This window comes from Leptidea sinapis, chromosome 7 (genome assembly GCF_905404315.1).
Source record: "Leptidea sinapis chromosome 7, ilLepSina1.1, whole genome shotgun sequence".
Lineage (NCBI taxonomy): Eukaryota > Metazoa > Arthropoda > Insecta > Lepidoptera > Pieridae > Leptidea > Leptidea sinapis.
In genome coordinates, this window is record NC_066271.1 from 11,703,991 (window position 1) to 11,727,801 (window position 23,811).

Genomic DNA, 23,811 nt, shown 5'->3' on the forward strand with positions numbered 1-23,811 from the left:
CCACAACTACGAGGAAGATCTCGACACGCTTGATATTTCTTTACGCGCCGGTAATTTTAGGTGGGTATTATTTTAAAGATATGCAATCTTTTGATTCGGAGTGTTTCTTAACTCATGTTGCTAAGATAACCCGTGACTACCCTTAGTGCCTTCTGCAGCATGTGCTTGTACCATCACTACGCCAGTATGAGCTTGGGAAGGTCGTAAGGAATGGGTCAATGTTTATTACTGCGAGATCTGGTAGTATCTGTAAGTGGGGTGGTGGTGTATTGTTGGTGTATGACCACCGCGGGCATCAAATAAAATAGGGATCCCTAAAAACTTGAAAATGATGAGTCGTGTCAAGGTATAAGATAATCTTATTGAAAAATTAGTTATTATTATAACAAATTATAGAATTATACATAATTGTTGAAAATATTAATAAAGGCCCAGGATATAATAATCATAACTAAAGTTTTTATGTCATAAGTATCTTTTTAACCGACTTCAAAAAAGGAGGAGGTTCTTTCTCAATTCGTCGGTATGTTCTTTTTTTTATGTTTGTTACCTCAAAACTTTCGACTGGGTGAACCGATTTTGAAAATACTTTTTTTATTTGAAAGCTGCTGCTTCCTGGTTCTATTGTAATTTGGTCCAGATTTAACAATGGCATCCATGAAAACCATAAAAGTCTTAAATTTGCTATACATACGTATAGCAAAGTGGATGATAAATTTTCGAATAACACAATATCGCGCCAACCGATTTCGATGATTCTTATTATTGGAAAGGATATACTTCAAAGATAGTTTGGTGAGAGTTTGGTTAGGTTCTGATTATGGAATCCATGACAAAGTAACGGAACTCTTCAATTCTTAGAAGCAAACTAACGATACTCGGCCGAATCTTTTTTATGCTATCCGGATATTTAAGTCATTAACCATAACATAGTTATGGTCAAGTAATTGTGGTAGTCGAATATGATGATCAATGGATCTCCTTAACGACTTACAGTAACGGTGCGATCTGTGGCAGAATTTCTAACTGTCTGTAATCAAATTGCAAAGCACTTACGTTCAATGCTGCATTGAAAATTTTAGTATATCCACACATATTTAGACAAATTGTTAGTCAATGTGCTTCAAAATCATAAAATAAAAAAGTTTTAACAAAAAATCAACCGTATTCAAAAACACTATACTAAAACAATATATATATTGTGCACTAAAAAGTATAAAAGTAATTGCGTATTTTATACAATATAATTAATTAATTTATTTCTAGTTACGATTATTGTAATTTTTGGAGTCAGTGTCATCGAAGATAGGTTTGTAACTACATACATAGTTATAGGTGAGATGTGCTTGAGTCGTGAGGAGGCGAGAGGCGAGAGCGGGTCGCGGCGGAAGGACACCTATTCCAAAAATAACAAAAATTGTAACTAGAATTAGATTAATTTATTAGAGTGTATTAAAATACGCAATTATTTTATTTATTTATTTTATTATACCTATTGTTTTGGAATAGTGTTTTTGTCGGTTGTTTTTTTGTTATTTTTTTTTATAGTTAAAATGGAGCGTTGGTGTAGTAGACCAGGGTCGACAATTATTGAAACCAAAAAAAATTACAGTAGGATGAAACCCATTGGTAAAAGAGGAGAATATAACAAAAATTAAGGGAAAAATAAATTACGGGCGATCTGAGGTCGGGAAGTGGAAAAGGGGGGAGGTGTTTTAGGGTAAAAAACGGTTTATCTCGATTTCCGGCAAAACTACAAGTCCTATGGCAAAAAATTAATTGGAAAAGTTGTAGGTAATAAAAAGATTTACAACTTTTGTGTCCACACTTTTTTCACATAACCAAATTCAAAAAACCAAGTTTTTGGTTTTTTATTTATCTTTTTCAAAAAAAAATTTTTTCTACGAAATTTGGTGAAAACTTACCTTTTCATGTCCCAAATACACTGTAATTTATTTGATTTAAAATATTTATTTGTTCGCCTTATTTTAACTTAATATCAAAAAAGCACCCTAATTTTCAATCGAAAATTCTGACGTCAAAATATAAGCTTTTTTCAAAAAGTTTGGGGGCTTTTTGTTCGTTGAAATATCTACTTTCTGATGCTGTAAAAAAAAATATAAATTACAATTGTAAATGTTAGGAAAATTTAAGTCCAACAAAAGGCATTTCATAAAGAATTCACACCTGTTATTAAGTAGCAGCAAAAATATGGATTAGAAAATCAATAAAATTGAAAAAAAAGGTTAATTTAACACTGAATCATTATCATTTTTACATTTATAAATAGATTTGCTTAATCGTAATAATAAGATAAGTTTTCACCAAATTTCGTAGATTTTTTTTTTAAAAAAGAAATAAAAAACTAAAAACTTGGTTTTTTGAATTTTTCACTTAAATTTTGAGGTTATGTGAAAAAAGTGTAATTACAAAAATTGTAGATCTCTTTATTACCTACAACTTTGCCAATTAACATTTTGCCATAGGACTTGTAGTTTTGCCGGAAATCGAGATAAACCGTTTTTTACCCTAAAACACCCCCCCTTTTCCACTTCCCGACCTCAGATCGCCCGTAATTTATTTTTCCCTTAATTTTTGTTATATTCTCGTCCTTTACCAATGGGTTTCATCCTACTATTATTTTGTTTCACTTTTTATCATTTTCAAAGGCTTCGGCACTGGTCTATAGGTGTATTTTGTGGTGATAAAAGGATTTGTTCTTTATATTTAGTGTTATAATTCACACATCCTTAAATGACCACTTCAATCGTTTTTTAATATTGAATTTTGTAATCGTTTGACATCGTTATAAAAATTAAATTGTATTTCATGTAACAGTGTCAATCGTTTTAGCTTAGTACTTCTTGTTTATCTAAACTTTTACTATCCCAAATTCAATACTCCTCGGTGTGCGCACTGTGCTAAAAATGTGTACAACGTGATTTGTTTTCGTAGCCAAGGCAGATGCACGCAATTATTCATTGTAAGCCAAAAATACATAAATTCATTTCCTTGATAAAACCTCATTGCCAACATAGTACCTATTTCCTTCTACTAAATTAGCGAGACATTATGGTAAATGTCCCACAGGATCTTATAACTTACAAACGTCGAATTTTGTATTTAAAACTGTAAATATAGGAAAATAGTATCTGATTTATGTAATATGCCAAGACGAACAAAACTTTGCCTGACAGTTATCGAAACTCCATACCGATTAGGATACAGTTCCGTTTAATAGTGAGCTTCTTGTAAAGCCCACAAAATACTTAGTGGGATCGCATCGTCAATTTTTTGCTGTTATTGCATTTTGTTATTGTTTATTTCTACTATTCCGGCACTGATAGACATATAGATGGATGAAATATATATGGATAGTTCTTAGTAATAAGTTTCCCGTTAGTTATCCTTTGGGTACTGTACCCTAAAAAGGTCATTATCCAATTGGCGGACGTACGTCAATAGAGGTCGCACTGTACCGGAAATGCGCGTAGACACCGTGACGCCTTTCATCAGTATTTAAAAACATGGAAGTATCGCGTCAATGTGTATCTGTGGCGTTTTTTTTTGACAGCAAATACAATTTACGTATTTAAGCCGTGATGGTAAGGCCCATATGTCGGGCTCGATTGTCCATATACGCGGAATCCCTCGATCAAAAGCTTTTCCAGCAACATAGGACGTGGGCCATTTAGGCCAAAACTACAGCGCTATATATAATAATATGGTCGCGGGTCGTCTCTAAGGAGACTCGAACCTCGGACCGGGTGTATGCTTGGGGTAGGAGAGAAGATCGTTTATGATCTAATATAATTTTATTCTATGGACATTTGGGAAATAAATAGGCAGCACACTCGTCGGCGAGTGCGGTGATGCATTGGCTAGTATATTATGTGTGTATGTAACATAATAATAATATAAAAAATTGACACACTCTTACAAATTATCTTGCCTCAAACTAGGCATAACCTGTACTATGGGACAACGATATATTTAATACAATATACTTACTTAAACATACATAAATACAAATAAACGTCCATGACTAGGAAACAAACAATCCTATTCATCGTATAACCTACCGCGATTCGAACCCGGGACCTCTAGCAAGGCAGGGTCACTAACCGCTGGGCTAAAAGGGTCGTCGATATGAATCTATGTATTATATGTCTTCTATAGACTCTCATAGCTTATTTTTTGTTCCATGTGTATATATAACATAAATTTCCTTGCTATTTATGCGCCCTATACGGGCCAGCAAATTTGATAGGGTTTGGAGATCATCGAAATGTTCGAAATTCGAAAAATTTTGAATTGTCTTTTCCCAATCTGCAATTTTGATTCCGGGTTATGAACATGAAGCCACGTTTCAGCCACGGCTATAAATCGAGCTACTATTTTTAGCTCTAAGCGATCGTGTAAAATGCTATATACACTACCAATCGTTTCTTCAGTTGTAAAGCGTTTTCTGACACGAAGATATGATTAATATTTTTTTTTAACTTTACCAAGCATTTAATTGGTCTCTACCATTGTTGGGCGACCCGAGCGAGGGTCATTTATTTTAAATTCAGCGCGTGTAATATTTTGGAACCGTAACGCTGAAGAACGTGGCAAATGGAGGTGCATTGCAAGGGCTGCAATATCCGCCACAGATACGTCATGTGTGTACCTACTGTCTCATCATGTAACCACGACCACTCTTTCAAGAGTGAACGACTAAGGAGAAATATTTTGGAACGTTTATGTCTAAAGCATCTTGTAAGTCTTGATTATCTTTTTCCCTACTAAAAGTTTTCAAATACATACCCCCTTATTCATAATAGTCTGCTAACTTAAAGCATTGCTAATTCTCACTCTGTCTTCCTCTATTGACCTAAGTCAGAATGAGAAAAAACACTCCTAAGCGGCTGTTTAAGAGTTTACAAGGGGGCGTCCATAAAATAAATTAATAAATGCGTCCGTAAAATATTTTCTTAATTTTTGTTCAGCATTTATTTTTTAATTGAGATTTTAAATTACGGCAATGTTCACAAAATAGTACTCTGCTAGTCTTCAATAAAAGTAGTAGAACAAGTTGTGTTTTTGTTTTTTTTTCTCAATAGTCCAACACAGCCAAAACATGAATTACCTGAGGAGAGAGAGTTGAGGAAAATCTTACGATATCTAACCAAAGGGGAAGGGGTTCGAGAAATTCTCAAAAATGCCTCACGCAATTAATGGACGCCCCCTAACCGTACACAATTCTCTTTTATCCATTTTCGACAACACGTTACAAAAAACTGAAAACAATGCACTTCCATTTCTAAATAACAAACCATATTTTTTTATATCGTATAGACCAACAAAGCATGCAAGAGAGAAGAACATCTCTAACGCAGATACAGCAAGATAGAAAAGGAAAGTCAATCTAGGTATTGTTAATGTAATCGATTATAACTGACAGGTCGTAAACAGTCAGCCACGCTTGATATTAGCTCGTTTTTTGCAAATTAATTCAAATATTATACTAACGCACACATCGACGAATCAAAATTGGTCATGCCTTATCGGACTGTCAGGTCATATTATATAAGCTAGTATCAGCCTCGCGAGAATCTCTAAGAAAAAAGCGATTTACTCGATTGTATGAAACGTGCAGTCAATGATAGATTGACAGATGACGGCTACAGTCTTGTAAAAAAATGAGATAGCCGAAATCCACTTTGGGTTTTAAGGAACTGTTCGCTTGCAATCATAGCTGGATTATGCTTCGTCGCCAATCGCGATACTGTTATTACTACTGTTTAAAACGTATTTAAATTTGTACTCAGGCAATCCCGCCTCTTATTACGTAGTATTTACATCCTCTTTGGCTAGTATATTCTGAGTCTATGCAATATTCCACATTTACCAGCCATTATCTACTTAAAGGTTTCAAAGAGATTGCACCTCATTCTTACAACTTATTGAACGCATCATAATATTGCATATGATGCAGTTACGTTTATTTCCAATCAACTTTTCGATATATAATAAAGGAGTATCAATGATGCCTTACCTTGACATTTAGCAAAACGAAATTAATGGCCATTACATCTATTTGCAACACATAATGTAAATATAATTTTATTTCAACACGCGTAACTTATAAATAATTAAGTTATTGTCACTTTCATATACATATTCGTGTTGTAACATTGTAATTTTACGCATCAGAAATATATTTAAATCCCATTAAATATATAAAGCGTCATTGATTATACAATCATTAATACATCAATATAATGTTGCACAAATCAAATCAAAATCATAGACCAATTACGTAGTTCAAATCAAATCAAAATAACTGAAATGACTGTCAATGTGTATGAATGTCAAAAGTTTTTTTTTATTGTGTTTTGGTAGGATTCATTTGGGGTTTGAGTGCATGGACTAAGGATCAGGGAGGCGATTTTTCAGTTTTAAGAACTGAAATTCAAAGATGATTGTTCGAGATTCAAAAATTTTTGCGCTTTATTTATAATAGAGGAGTTGGATTTTTGAGCTCTCTTGAATTAAAAGATCGAGACTGGTTGAGATTCTAATTTAGGACAGAGTGGTTGGAGTTTTGAGTTCTCTTTTTTAAAAGGTCGAGACTGTTCGAGATTCTAAATTTGGACAGAGTGGGATGTACTCGCTACAAAATAGGGGCGTTTCATTTCAAGTTCTCATGAGGGTTTCTTTTATTCAGTTGAGATAACTGAGACACATACATAAAGAGACAAAAAAATAATGTATCAGTGGGAGTCTTCTTTTGGGCGCCAAAGCTAGTGAAATTACTGGGCAAATGAGACTTAACATCTTATGTCTCAAATTGACAAGCGCAATTGCGATAACACTCAACATTTTGGCTTCAGTTAAGAATCCTGAGCGACACTGCGTTGTAATGGGCGGGGCGTATCACTTACCATCAGCTGAAAGTCTGTCTTTAAACAAATTAATTTAATTGTTTAAAGTAATAGGCTTTTTTGAGTGAAGATTGTCTGTATAAAAAAATCAATTTGACACTTGCTGTGCGCTGCGGAAAATCTGTATATAATAATAATAATAATATTGACACACTTTTACACAAATTATCTTGCCCCAAAATAGGCATAGCCTGTACTATGGGTAAAAGACAACGATATTTTATTTAATACAATATACTGACTTAAACATACATAAATACATATAAAAATCCATGACTCGGAACATACATATTCATCATATAAATGATTGCACCTGCCGGGATTCGAACCCGAGACCTCTAGCTTAGTAATTCAGGGTCACTAACCATTCGGCTATATGGGTCGTAAATTAAATAAAATACTCTTTAAGTTATCGCGATTTTTTTTGATGTTGGTAGGATCAATATTTATGTAGGTCATTATTTATATAATATATCCATTACGAATTTTTTTTTATATAGATACTAGCTGACCCAGCAAACGTTGTATTGTCATATAAAGTAATAAAAAAAAAATCAATAATAAAACTTTTTGGGGTATAAAAAACAGATGACGACCGATTCTCAGACCTACTAAATATATCGTAAATAAAATTTATAGTACTACAATAATCATTATATTCGATTGCCATCTTGCAACTCTATTGCGTATCTGTGGATGGAAGAGAACAATATTAAAATTGCGATACAAAAATATGTGTTGATCGTAGACCTGTGAAAATTTGGAGTTGTATGTATTTTTTAATGCTGAATGATAATAAAATAAAAATAAAAAAAATTGTCCAAAAATTTAAAAAAAAATTTAAGGGTGAACAACCCTTATCACTTAGGGGTATTAAAAATAGATAGTAGCCGATTCTCAAACCTTCTAAATATGCATATAAAATTTGGTAAATATCAATAAAGCCGTTTCGGAGCAGTAAGGTAACTTACATTGTGACAAGAGAATTTTATATATAAAATATATATAGGCGTTTTTTTACTGAAATTAAAAAAAGGGTATGCAGACTTTCGTTTAAGCGTCTAGCATCTACCTCCTCTATTTTCCTCTAGAGGAAAAACACGTGGCCTGGACTTAGCATGGTTTTACGTTACCAACTAACCTGGCCTTTATTCGGTGGAGGATACGTTTAGCCTCTTACTCTATATAACCAAAAAAAAATATTGACTTAAAGAAATTAAATTTAACAAGCTAGTCGCAAGGGCCGATGTACTAGGTCCCGTTACTGGGTGCGTATACAGATTGAGAATAAAATAAAATAAATTTACATATATAAGTGTGTGTGTGTGTTCGTCATAGTTTAATTACAATAGAGTTATAGAACACGTTTTGTTTCGGTTATTGTAAGTCTGTAGATATGAAGTCTGCTGTTAAGCTTATTGTAAATGTATACCGATTGGCAGTTATAATGTTTTTTCTTAAATTTGGTTTTACTGTTAGGGCTAGGGCGAATGGCAAACTCTGCGTTTTTGGGTCAGGCTGGCAATAAAAGGTACCTAAGTGACGGTGAAGCTTTAAGTACGCAATTTCATAAGTATGTAATTGCCGATTTGAACTGAAAACATTAAATTGATTTCTATTAATTTAACATATTTATTTTATAAAACTAATTACCATTATTATCTATACATTGTAGATCACGTGTGGTGATCTGACTTCGACAAACTGTGTGAAAGTATTTTGTACTGCCCTCTGAGAAGAAAACTTTTTGAAGAAAATTTACGCGAATTGTCCAAATCACGATAAAAAGGGTAGTTGTAGCAAAGACTGGCGAATACGCAGGATGACAAATGGTTTCTAATTGCAGTTCCCGTAGACTTAAAACAGTTTCTCGTGCTGTATGAGGTCTCGCGTTATCGTGGAGCAATAATAGTGAAGATTGATTAATAAGTCCCAGCCACTGTTCAGGCATTATCTATAAATAAATTTAAATATTTTATAAAAAAAAATTGCTTTGTCGTAAATCCTATTACTCCACTGCTGAATATCCAAATTATCGGACAACCTGGGACTAGATTGATTATTTTATAGCGATAGAAATGATTGCACAATATTGTATATTTTTATTGAAAAGAGCGCAAAAAAAGAATGCTGGGAGAGTTTCTTGCGCCGCTTCTTCTCTCTCAGAGCGCCATTTGTCTCCGAAGCGATAGTAGTATCTAGTAGTTATTAGAAATGACATCAAAAAGAATTCTAAAGGAATCAATTTTGAAAAAATAAATGCCTTTTATGCCTTTTAAGTCGGGGCTGTTTCACTGCTAGTTTTGCTATCATTCATTATTCGGAGTTCGGCACAGTAGACATTTGCCGTTATTGCTTAACCAAATCGAAGAGAGCTTTAGTGAATAACACCATGCTGAGACCACCAAACAGTTCCCATTACCTTTTTAACCGACTTCATAGCCTTTGAAGTCGGTTAAAAAGGTCCTCCTTAGGAGGTTCTCAATTCGTCGGTATGTTTTTTTTATGTTTGTTACCTCAAAACTTTGTGAACCGATTTTTATTATTTTTTTTATTTAAAAGCTGGTGCTTCCCGTGTGGTCAGAGATCCAATGGCATCCATGAGAAAACCATAAAAGTCTTAAATTTGCTATACACACGTATATCAAAGTGGATGATAAGTTAACGAATAACTCAATATCGCGCCAACCGATTCTGATTACAGAATCCATGACAAAGTAACGGAACTCTTCAATTCTTAGGAGCAATTTTACGATACTCGGCCGAATATTTTTTATGCTATCCGGATATTTAAGTCATCTACCATAACATAGTGATGGTCAAGTAATTGTCGTAGTCGAATATGATGATCAATGGGACTCCTTAACGACTTACAGTAAGGGTGCGATCTGTGTCAGAATTTCTAACCGTCTGTAATCAAATTGCAAAGCGCTTACGTTCATTGCTGCATTAATAAATTTAGTATATCTAGGCAAATTGTTAGTTAGTGTACTTCAAATTCACTAAAAATCAAAAGTCAAAAAAGTTTAACAAAAAAACAACCGACTTCAAAACACTATTCCAAAACAATATATATAATATGCACAAAAAAGTATAAAAATTAATTAATTAATCTAATTCTAGTTAAGATTATTGTAATTTTTTAAATCGGTGTCCTTATTAATACATTTTTCGCTTACGGTTATCCTAAAGAATCCTTCTTTAACAATCCTTCTTTAGAAAAAAAAGAAGAACTTTTCATCGCCTGTCAAAGTTCCATACAATATTCCTTCATTTCTGTATCGATTCAACAAGGCAACACAAGTTACAGCACGAGTTTCTTTCTTCAGATCAGTCAATTCTTGAGGCACCCATTTTTCATATTTTTTTATTTTATTGATTTGTTGCAAATGAGTCAATATTGTTAGTAAAGTAACGTTAAACCATGCCGCTAATTCCTGGGTAGTTTGGCTCCGATCGGCTTCCACCATATCTTTCAATTCATTGTTATTCACCTGTGTGGGCTTCCACGTGGTACGTTCTTCAAATCAAAGTTTCCCTCACGAAAGTGTTTAAACAAAAATCGCACTGTGTGTTCATTAGCAGCCTTGATATAGACGCAACATTGATATTGCGAGCTGTTACTGCCGAGTTAGTTCCGCGTCAGAACTAGTTTTAAAAATCGCTCGAATTTTCGAAGTAGCCATCTTTCTTGTCTAAGCTGAATAAAACAATCAACTGAAAGTCGATAATCGAATGTTGCACATTTTTAAAAGAAGAACTACATGGGTACCATGTAAAAGAAGTTTCACTCAAAAATCTCAAGCTATGAAGGTTCTATGTCAATTCGAAGTAGGTATTTCGAATTACAATAAAACGGCAATTTTATATATTTAGCGAATAGTTAACAAATTGTAGTTATTGTGTAAGTCGATTGTTGGAAATATATATGGTTTGAAAAACATCACTTTTAACAGATCTAATCGAACAGATCTTTGCGACCTTCAGTTTTGTTTTGAATAAAAATTTTATCAGGTCAGGTCATCACACTAATGCAGATTAGATAGTCAACTGATTCTGTTTTTTTTTTTTTTATGGAATAGGAGGACAAACGAGCGTACCGTACGTTGTTAAGTGATCACCGCCGCCCATACTCTCTTGCAACACCAGAGGAATCACAGGAGCGTTGCCGGCCTTTAAGGGAGGTGTACGCGCTTTTTTTGAAGGTACCCATGTCGTATCGTCCCGGAAACACCGCACAAGGAAGTTCATTCCACAGCTTTGTAGTACGTGGAAGAAAGCTCCTTGTAAACCGCACTGTGGAGGACCGCCACACATCCAGATGGTGAGGATGATATCCTAACTTGTGGCGTGTCATACCAAGGTGGAATTCGGCGGCAGGAATTAGGTAAAACAGCTCTTCGGAACACTCCCCGTGATAAATGCGGTAGAAGACACACAATGAAGCGACGTCTCTACGCAACGCCAAGTGATCCAGCCGTTCACAGAGTACTGGGTCCCCGACAATTCGCGCTGCTCTGCGTTGCACGCGATCAAATGGATCGAGCTGATATTGGGGTGCGCCACACCAGAGATGACAGCAATACTCCATGTGTGGCCGGACCTGCGCTTTGTACAGCGCTAGAATGTGGGCCGGCTTGAAGTATTGCCGTGCTCTATTAATGACGCCCAGTTTCTTTGAATCTTTCATTGATGGAGTCATAGATTTACGCGATCCAACAATTAACCATACAAACAAATAAAATAATTCTTCTGCTTTGTTATTATGAATAAAATTACTATTGATAAGCGAAAAAGTCATAAAATATAATCTTTTAGGATGACAACGGTATCACTCAACATATACATTTGTGGGAGACTATTGAGTCCCGTATTTGGACCGGTTCTTCAATATAGGTTAATCGGGTAACGGATGGGTTAATGTCCATCTTGCGAGGTTACGTAATTACGGTTGAGTGAGTACGTACGCATCGCAATGAGGTAATTTTATCAAAGATTGATTTAATAGTGTTTGGCTATACTTGGCTTAAATTCAAATTGAAATATTTTATTCAAAATGGTAAATGCATACCCTTTTATTATAAAGTCCCAGCCACTGTTCAGGCTGTCACTATAAATAAATTTAAACGTTTTATAAAAAAATTGCTCTGTCGTAGATCCTACTACTCCACAGCTGAATATCTAAGTAATCGGACAGCCTGGGACTAGATTATGATTATTTTATAGCTATATATCTCGCCAAAATCTGGCACGAGACTGAGACTGTATAATTATGGATTTCCGCACAGTAACGCCTACATCAATAAATTTTACACACAGAATACCGGCGTGAAGTAGCGGCCTAGTGCCGCTATGTTTCGCATAGGTTAGTGTCGAGGACCGGTGGCCATTCCCCCCCCCCCCCCCCCTCCACCCGAATATGACAGCGGAACTTAAAAAGATTTTACCCCAGGAGGGTACCGGCTCTACCAGAGTCGGAGAATCCCTCCCCGAGCACTCTAGCTCGGGCTGCCCTTCGTATTCTGGGGAGGACACTGAACCGCGCATGACCTAGGACAAACGAGGCAGTAACACCACGGCACCCCGCTCCACACTCAACGTGGACTTTTGCGATATCAGGGGTATTCACTCCAATTTAAACGCCGTCCACCTCCACCTTGAGACGGCGCAGCCGGCCATGTGTTTCCTTACGGAGACGCAGATATCTCGACCTAGCGATACGTCATATTTAACGTACCCCGGGTACAAAATTGAGCACAATTTTGTTGCCTCATGCCGGGGTATGTGTGTACGTTAGGGAGGATATCTGCTGTCGCCGTCTCGGCAATTTTGAGGGTAGGGACCTGTACACTCTCTGGCTCCGCGTAGATTTAGAGGACCGCGTCCGCATCTATGCGTGTGTCTACAGGTCCCATGGTGGTAACGCAGAAACCGATCATCTCATGGGCTGCGTTCAAGCGGCACTTGACGACGTGCTTGCACAGATCCCCTGCGCTGAAATCGTAGTCTTGGGTGATTTCAACGGGCACAATGCCGAATGGCTTGGATCACGTACCACAGACTACGCAGGGCGATCTGTGCATAATTTTGCATTGGCGTATGGTCTGTCCCAATTGGTTGAGTCGCCAACGCGGCTCCCGGATGTGGATAGCCACATGCCGTCCTTATTGGATCTTCTACTGACTACACATCCCGATGATATTACCAGGTCTTTGTCGACTCCCCTCTCGGAACGTCCGACCATTGCCTGGTCGTTGTCGACGGATATTGCTCGAACCCGAAGCCCGTGAATGCTGGAGTGCCCCAAGGCTGTTTGCTGTCTCCCACGCTGTTTCTTCTGCATATCAATGATATGTTGGATACCTCCAACATTCATTGCTATGCAGACGACAGCACTGGTGATGCCGTATACACGGGCCATGCAGGTCTCTCTCGGGAAATCGTCGACCAGTGCCGGGAGAATCTTGTGTCTTCTATCGAGTCCTCTCTTGAGAAGGTCGCGGAATGGGGAAAATTGAACCTTGTGCAATTTAACCCCCAGAAGACTCAAGTTTGCGCGTTTACCACTATAAAAACCCCATTTGTCGTATCACCGCTCTTCGAGAACACTTCCCTCAAAGCCTCGCCTAGTATCGGAATACTGGGTCTCGAAATCTCGAGCGATTGCCAATTTCGTGGTCATCTGGATGGCAAAGCCAAATTGGCTTCAAAGAAACTAGGCGTCATTAATAGAGCACGGCAATACTTCAAGCCGGCCCACATACTAGCCCTCTACAAAGCGCAGATCCGGCCACACATGGAGTATTGCTGTCATCTCTGGTCTGGCGCACCCCAGTATCAGCTCGATCCATTTGACCGCGTGCATCGCAGTGCAGCTCGAATTGTCGGGGACCCAGTGCTCTATGAACGGCTGGATCACTTGGCGTTGCGTAGAGACGTCGCTTCATTGTGTGTCTTCTACCGCATTTATCACGGGGAGTGTTCCGAAGAGCTGTTTAACCTGATTCCTGCCGCCGAATTCCACCTTCGCACGACACGCTACAAGTTAGGATTTCATCCCCACCATCTGGATGTGTGGGACCGCCACACCTCCACAGTGCGGTTTTCAAGGAGCTTTCTTCCATGTACTACAAAGCTGTGGAATGAGCTTCCTTGTGTAGTGTTTTCGGGACGATACGACATGGGTACCTTCACAAAAAGCGCGTACACCTTCCATAAAGGCCGGCAAAGCTCCTGTGATTCCTCTGGTGTTGCAAGAGATTGTGGGCGGCGGTGATCACTTAACAACAGGCGACCCGTACGCTCGTTTTTCCTCCTATTCCATAAAAAAAATGTTATTCATCTGCGCCGTAGAAAACTGGATCTTTTGGGAAAATTAGAAGAACAACATGTCCATATTCCAAGATATCTACATCAAAAAGCGTCTTTGATACGCGCTGTGCATTGTCGCATTTTCATACTATTTGTCAACGTTGCACGGTGTAGAGAGGCGTCCATCAATCGTCTGGTGATGTAGAGAGGACACAGGAGCAAGAGGCAGATTACCCAAGAGATAGACACACTAAACAGCTTTGGACGTAACATTGTTCATGTGTACTAACTTGTAGGAGCCTTAGGCAGCGGTACACTATGAATGGCAAAGAATTGGCAACGACCACTCTGTCAACTATCTTTATTTTTTATGTAAGAGGAGGCAAACGGCCAAGAGGCTCACGGGATGGGGATTGTTGAGGCAATGGACATCCGCAACAACAAGAGATGAGTTGCCGACCTATAAGGTGGAAGTATGCTCTTTTCTTGAACGTCCCTAAATCGTATCGGTTCGGGAAAACAGAAGCCAGAAATCGATTCCACAAAGTGGCAAAAACGCGCGGATGTGGAATGCCAGACGTCAACGTGATGCGCGAGGTATATACCATTTTGACGTAATGACGTATGAAGTAATGACTATTTATATTTTAAAATAACAGTTATTTAACTAAATTATTCAGTATTATCATTTCATTTAAAACCTTATATGGCTCTATTCAGATCACTCACATTAAATAAGGAAAAGTATAGCGCCATCTCTATTAGAGTAGATGAACTAAGATTGGTATTATAGTGGTGCCTTCACTAGTCATTGTTAGATGGCGCTTCATGGCAAACGATAAGGAAAGGTTTAACATTTAAAAGTATCATGTGTATTAACTTTTACTTTTAATGACTAATGAGTATGACTTTATTTTACTACCCGTTGTGTGATTTGTGATAAAAGGCGTTATTTTAATCGTGGAATTTTGAATTCCGCTTATATCACCTTTTCAAATTATTATTCAATTTTCATAAAAACTTTTTTTTTTAAATAGGGTGAAATCATAACATTATGGTTATAAGTTTATAACTGTACATACAGTATATAAGTACATTATCAAGGATATATTGAGATGCAACAGTTAAAATGTTTATTTCGTTAAATTAGCTCTCAATGGTTCTTGAGGACCTAGGTTATAAATAGCGCGAAAGGGCTTCTGCAGTACAAAGGCTGGCCCCATAGGACATAATACTATTGAAATAACTAAAGTAAACTAGTGGAGTCCTATCTACTTCAGTCAATTTACTAATCTTTTTACCGCGTTTGTTTTATTTGTAGGAGCGGACGATTAGCTGTCGAGGGTTGGTGGTGTGGCCGCGCCATGCCATCTGGCGGCGCGGGGCCTACAGCTTCCGGGAGCACCGGAAGTCGGGCCAACAACGGAGCCCTAGCGCTGCACTACGCCGCCGCAAGAGGTTGTCTCGATTGTGTCCGGCTGCTTGCCAACACCACACCAGATGTCTCGTAAGTTTATCTTTATGATAATATTTATATATATCATTCTTCTGTACGTGTGTTGACTGTGAACTCCTCCTAACCGGCTAAACTAATAATTCATAATTGAACTACCTCCTAAATGGCCGGACCAATTTTGATGATTTTCTCAATAAGTCGACAAATAATTCTCCTATGTATGCTAGTGATGTACTCCTAACCTTCGGGCGGATTTTTCTAACTTAAGACGTGTGTACAGGACAACGTCTGTCGGGTCCGCTAGTATAATATATAATATTGACACACTCTTACACAAATTATCTTGCCTCAAACTAGGCATAGCCGTACAGGCTATATATGGGTGCAAGACAACGATTTATATAATATAATATACTTACTTAAACATATTTAAATGCAATTTAACATCCATGGAAACAAACATTTATATTCATCATATAAATGTGTGCACCTACCGGGATTCGAACTCGGGAACTCTAGCTTAGTTGGCAGGGTCACTAACCACTGGGCTATAGGGATCGTCAATCAACATTATATTCAAATTCCTAAATCAGGAGTTTGCTAGATAGCTTTTTAGATACGTTAATTATTTATTATATGCAAAGTATTGATTTTGTTTGTCACCAACCGGCGACAGTGGGGCTTAATTGATGGTATAAAAATAAACATTAAACAAAATAGTTTTTTGCCTGTCATTTATTGTAATTGAATACTTCTGTTGCTCAGTCATGTCACTTTACATATAATGTAAAAATGTACTTAAATGTTGATTTAAAAGAGTGACAATGAGTTTCTTGCCACTTCTTCTCATTAGCGTAACACTTTCAGAAGCGGCGTTATATTCAACAATAAAAATTAATTTTTTGACATTCATAAGTGTCATTTCCGTGGCCTACATGAATTAAGTGATTTTAATTTGATTTGATTTATGATTACGTATGGTAGCGAACACGAAAGGCAATAACACTTGGTAATATTGTAAACTTGAACGGTAAAAGGACTCAAACACGAGAGCGCATGTACAGCAACATGTACAAAATATCATCAAAATTGGTATTCTCAACAAATAATCTGCCTAAAATTGGCCGTAGCAGTATCATGCCATAAGGAAGTCATCCGCATTAATATACGAGCTATGTATTCTTTCTCATTCTCTTCAAGAAAGCACTTTCCATTAAAACCGGTAACACCCCTGTTCTTCGGTGATCACTTAGCATCACGTAATAATCAGGACCCATTCGCTCGTTTGTCCTCCCCATTCTTAAAAAAAAAGCTACAATAGATTGGCATTCTAAAATAAGAAAAAATAAGAAACTAATTCAAATTTATATATCAAACAATTAAAATTTTTTGATATATAACTTGGCGTCTACTTCGACTACTTGTAGAAAATATATGATTTTTAACTTACCACGTTTTAAATATACATGGGAAGTGAAATGGACTTCTTTCTTAGACGCTTTATAGCTTCACCTGTATGTATGTTTGTTTGTAACCGAGTCATTTGGACGCGATTTTGACCCACTTTAAACGGCCAGATTTCGTTCAAACTTCGTATTATCGAGGACTGATGACAATACATTAATTTGATTGATAAAATATTCAATTTTTCAATTTGAAAAATAAGATTTTTGTTATATTTTTTCATCTATCCTCGATAAGGCAGGTATTGATGTTCATTTTAAATTTCATCTATTATCTTTTCAACCAAAGCATGTTTTTTAGTTTTTTTTTTAAACTATTTTTATACATATTTTGTAACACGTGCACAATGTTGTAACATAATCATGCATAACATTTGTTATTTAAGTTAACGTTTAAGTTAAAGTTAGCAGTAAGTAGGTTTGAGAGCATTAATCATAGCTGTATACTGTTACCCACCCCGTTACTTCGTGACTGGACGATGAACAGACAAAAACGGCATCAACTCGATGTGTTTCTTGTAACGCCCCATCACACATTGCATTTATTGCAATAATTTCCACTCTATTTCCTACGTGCCCGCAATTTCTTTCATGCAATAAGAACTTATTCTTTATTCGAAAACCATAACATTTGTAGGCCAAGTGCCCCGACACCAAACGACACAAAGATGTAAGAGACTCTCTCTCTAGTCTATCCCTTATGACCGAGGATCGTGGTTGTCAACAAGTGGTCCTTGGAGTGAACTATTTGTTTCTGTCCATCGTGGTCCTGACGACGGAGCTAAACCTCGGGGACTTGGAGACTTCTATTTGGTCGGTTCATCTGGTAGGAGATCGGCTTGCTTGCCATTTGTGTTCCCAACTACAATCAATTTCTCCAGACTCTCATTCGCATTATGCGAAGATACCACATTATGTGGCCAAAATACAAAAGAATTCGTTGGTATGTTGGTATGGTATATAGTGGATAGATGGGTTTTTGTCATGAGCTGTGAGAGGATCGACGTATGTTAGATACACTGAGACTGGTATATTTACGTTTGCCGCCTTCGACAGTTGAAGTACCAGCGCCAGCACCAAACGAAGTAACTTGGACTTGAGAAGGAGCCAGAGTGTCGACGGAAGTTGCGTCCCACATTGGCGTCTTCCCTGTGCTCATGCCACTATTTGTCTGTAAAATAGCTTGCATGACGACTGATAGTACGGCCTGCCGATTTTAGGCAGGTTAGCCCGCGACGCCCAAGAGCATCTACTTGCACGGCACATAGGAAATTGATGTGGTTTATCTAGCCGGAGTGATACGCATATTGATAATGTACTATTACCAAATAGCGTTCCAAACGGCGCAGGCGCAGGTAGCAACGGTTGTAATATGTGTTTTATAATAATAATTTCATAAGACATCAAATATTTGCGGATAAAAGTCATCAGAGGCGACTGCATGCTTGTAGTTTCATAGATTTTTACACGCTTCAAATCTAATAAAAATATTACCTTCACCTGTATTTATGTTTGTTTGTAACCGACTCATTTGGGCACGAATTTGATCCACTTTTAATGGCCGGACTTCATTCCAACTTCGTAGATTTATCGAGGACAATACATTAATTTGATAAAATTATTCCAATTTCCAAATTGCAAAATAAGATATTGTTTATTCATATAATTTTCATATATCGTCTATAAGGCAGGAATTGATGTTAATTTTAAGTTTAACCGATTTATCTAATATTAGGAAATTTTCGAATACCAACGAGAATTTTTTATTTAATAATGCAAATATTAGTTAAAAAAAAACGTAAAAAACACGCTTTATAATATTAAATAGAACATATTTTCTATTTTAGTTTAGTTTTCTATAAGAGGCGTGTCTTTTAACTACTTTTTATTTTGAACAATTTCTAACCGGCAATAAATCATTGTTTACAAATCCAGTATTGCAATGGGCTGTTTTAACTTAAGCTAAGAATAATCTCAGCTGCTGTCAAATGACTATAAAAACAAAATTAACGACTATGCTAAACTTAAACTCAGCTTAGTTTATGTATATATACGCCTTAGTTAAAATGAATCTCTTAATCTATGTAAAGGAGCCTGCCTACTACATAGTGCCATACAATGACCATCTAGGATATCATATATCTAGGATTGATGAAAAAATATAACAAAAATCTTATTTTTCAAATTGAAAAATTGAATATTTTATCAATCAAATTAATGTATTGTCATCGGTCCTCGATTATACGAAGTTTGAACGAAATCTGGCCGTTTAAAGAGGGTCAAAATCGCGTCCAAATGACTCGGTTACAAACAAACAAACATACAGGTGAAGCTATAAAGCGTCTAAAAAAGAAGTCCATTTCACATCCCATATATATTTAAAACGTGGTAAGTTAAAAATTAAATATTTTCTACAATTAGTCGAAGTTGATGCCAAGTTAAAGAAAACTTTGTGTGTTTTGATATATAATTTTGAATTAGTTTCTTATTTTTGAATGCCAATCTATTGTAGATATCGATAGTGTTATTATTAGCTTGCAAATTGATAAACGATCGTTTTATTATATTGTGGAATATATTGTAAGTAGAATATAATTTAGATAATCGTCCTAGGTATTGGAATTTTGACAAGACGGCGTTACTAAATATATTATAATATACTAGCTGTGCCCGGAATACGTTACATACCCACGTTAAGTATAAAGTTAATGAACCGGAAAAAAGTGAGTTTGTAGGTACTTAATATGTATGCACGCAAGAAGTTATACTTTTTTGGCGTAACAAAGCAAGAATCCTTAAAATAATTTATTGCTCCTGCTATTCTACGTTTGTAGAAAGAACAATATTGTAAATATCTTGCAAAGATGGCTTTGACAATTAATTATTAAATAACGAATACGGCTGTATGGGCTTGAACCCGTTGCCTGCCCTAATAATGGACGAAGAAACCAAACAAAAAAAATTAACGAATATCGCAAACGTCAGAATTTTTTAGGAACCAACTTCACCGTGTTTCTTTTGCTTTACAGTGATGCGCGCGCATCTTAAATTTTCAATCATAACGTGCCTAAAGAAGATTAACTTCAAAAAATTGGCACTATTGAACACTATCAAAAAATCAATCTGATAAAAAGTCTATCACACATGCTAGAATAACGCATTTGAGCTTGTTATTTAAGGGATATTATGGAGGAAATTAAGACATACATACATAATTGTAGTTTCCAACTATTTATAAAGATCTCAAGTTGTTGCGCGGTGTGCGGACGGTGAAAGCGTTACCGAATTAATTGCCGCCGCTCCTGAAGATGTTCATCTTCACAGTATATGCTCACGACGTTGGCAATTTGCTCTCAATCTTGAGATTACTCTTTGTTCATGTCTTCTGTGCATTGTTAGACTGCTTTTCTATGCAAGCCATCACTTTATTTGACTTAGTGTATAGAATCCACTAATTTAATAACTGTCATAACCCTAATGTTAACACCAGGAACAGACATAAACTGATGATGCCTACTACTCGGCTAAGTCGAGTTAGTAAGTCTTTTGTGGGGCGATGTATATGCTTTTACAACAAGATCTCAGAAAATGTTCAAAACAAAAGTATTACGTTATTCACAAGAATTGTTAAAAAACGTTTGTATGGTAAAGGTTACTATAACATAAATGACTTTCTTAATGATACCACAGATTGGGAATGGAGTGACCGCCCTCAGGCTATTAAATAATAAGTTTATTACTTTGTAAACATATTTATTCGACGAAAAAAAAAGCCCGCTGAGTTTGTTGCGCCCATTCTTCTCAGGTCTGAGGCATTCATTTTGGAATGGGTGGTAGTTTTTTTTTTAATTTCAATAAGTGATGTCACATCCTATTTTGAATAAAAATATTTGAATTTGAATTTTAATAATCATAATATTTATTTATTTATTTGGATCATAAACATTACATAATATATTACACATTCATATAAACTAGGTACAATTCTGACATATGTAACAATTAAAGATGAACACATAATACATATATAAAGTATAGGTTAAAATTTATACGGCTTTATAATGAAGAGGAAAAAGTACGTCGGAGCGTTGCAAATATCGGTTTTTAAAAAATTTTGAATTTACGTCGTTGTATTTTTTGATGATGATGGGTGCGTTAAGTCCAATGTTTTTTTATTTATTCTGCAATAAGGAATATGAAAGATCTTGGATATGGTCTGTCTTGGATATTTAAAGGGTAATTTAATAATATATTCAATAGTCTCAAAACGTCAGATATAAAGGCGTCTGCACACTACAAAGGTATCATATCATGACCGTGCTAGGATCGTGTCAAGCATTAAAATATTCTTTACAGTGAAAAGTATGATTATCTCATACTTTTATCCTCTTTAAAGAACTATATTTATAGTGTGATTTGCTTATGATACACTGTAGTGGATACATCAATTACCTGGTCAGGCGGACTTGCGACCAGCTAAAAATTATGTGTCGAATTTTACGAGGACACGTTGATGCTCCGAAACTTCATGAGTCGTCCCGCAAGGAATTAGCACTTATAAAATCTCTATAACTATCTTATTATATTTCTATAAATGGGCATAGTAGTCCGTGTCAGGTAAAAACAACCGCCTTCAAATACACTCCTCCAAAACAATAGATATAATATGCACGAAAAATTATAAAAATAATTACTTATTTTTATACAATCTAATTAATTTATCTAATAGCACATACCATTTTATGATGGTATGCTCACTGCGGGCCATAAATTCTTGGAAACCAGATGAATGACAAAAATATTGTCATCGTGTAAATAAAGTGTATAAACGAACAAATTAATTCAAACATCGAAAAAACGTTGGTACGTGGCGGGCGAGGATAGAACAGGTCCTCCGCTGTGAGAGTCAATGGTTCAATATATTACGCGACGGGCGCTTTTTAATTTTTGACATAGAGTAGAAATATAGAAAGTTAAAAAGAACAATATTGTAACTTGTACTTTACGTTCTTCTTAAATATATGTCAAACAAGAGTCGGACTGTATGATGACCAAATTAATACTTACACTTTTTCTCTTTAAAATTATGGATTATGATCGAGCTCTAGTTCAACTTATTTACAATTTTTTTTTTGTTTTGGTAAACTCAAATTATGGAGTGAGCTTTCTTGGTCGGTATCTCCAGGGCGATACGACCTTTAAAAAAGCACGTACCCTTTCCTAAAAAAAACGGTAATATAACCAGGTGTCACCTTAATAATTAATACGAATCTAACGGCAGCTTTGAAGGTAAAATCCATCAAGCTGTTCAGGCTGCAGAACATACATGTCGGGTAAAAACTGGCAACGATCCTGTGATTCCTATGGGGTTGCATGAGAACATGGGTGGCGGTGATCACTTAGTATCAGGTGAACAGCACTCCCGTTTTCCCTTCAATAAAAAGAATATCTATTATTAACTGCAAGACAAGTTGCAAATATTAAAATTATATTAAGAAAAAACTTTGACTAGTCGCAATATTTACTTTTTTTATTAAATGTTCGCACGGTACCAAAACCTCACTCATTCATACCTTCATGACACTTGCATTTAAAAAATTCTTATGAAGTAACCGCCGTGTTGTTTAATCCGCGATAAAAAGTAAAAAAAGAATAATTAAATTTGCATATAACTAGTATTCACGGAACATTACCGGAGGAGAAAATAAATGGTATTATGCGAAAAAACGAGACCAGTAAGTAGGTGAGGCTCGAATTAAGGTTGCGTTCATGGTGACATAACTGGCAGGTTAAAAGGAACGGTTATTATAAAACATCATGTTTTTCATATTTTAAACGAACGATATTTTAATCTTATGATTTGGGACATATTGTACGGTTTTGTGAGAATTTATGAGATTAACACTTTCAATTTTATGGTTCGCGATAAGTGTAATGGATTGATAAAAATAATTTACTTCTTAAAAAGGAAAAACATACTCCAGGAGGTGGCAGTTCGGTCTCAATTGAAATCATTAACGTGAATGAGATTTTGGAACTCATATGTACATCCAAAGTTCTTGAAATGAATAAAAGTATCGTGAGTACCAGTGGGAGGCACCTTTACACAGGATGCCGGCTATATTATGGGTACCACGACGGCGCCTATTTCTGCCGTGAAACAGCAATGTGAAAGCATTACTGTGTTTCACTTTGAAGGGCGCCGTAGCTACTGAAATTACTGGGCAAATGAGACTTAACATCTTGTGTCTCAAGGTGACGAGCACAGTTGTAGTGCGCGCTCAGAATCGTTGGGTTTTCAAGAATCCTTAGCGGCACTGCATTGTAATGTGCAAGGCGTATCAATTACCATCAGTTGAACGTCCTGCTCGTCTCGGCCCTTATTATCATAAAAAAAAAGAGTAAACCTACACACATTTACAAAAAAATTAAATAAGGTTTAGTGTGAAGGGGGCGTCGTGGGCTAAATTCTACAGAATCAAAATGGCTTGCCTCAGGGCCATATTTACGCAAAATCAGCGCAAAAGAGACTTTGATATCCCATTAATATCTTGCACTTGTTTATTAAAATAAGAATTTTCTAAAAATATGCCGAAACTTGTTTTTCAATATTAATATGTTCATTTAGTCACGTCGCTTTTTAAATGGCGTT

At 36.2% G+C, this 23,811-nt stretch overlaps 1 protein-coding gene across 1 annotated transcript in view; it reads left to right on the forward strand.

Moving 5' to 3' along the window:
- LOC126965225 (espin) overlaps window positions 1-23,811 on the forward strand; it is a 138,926-nt gene that overhangs the window by 42,960 nt on the left and 72,155 nt on the right. Inside the window, exon 2 of the mRNA XM_050808696.1 lies at window positions 15,562-15,747. Coding sequence (XP_050664653.1) covers window positions 15,562-15,747 — 186 coding nt within the window. The remainder of the gene's footprint in view (window positions 1-15,561; window positions 15,748-23,811) is intronic.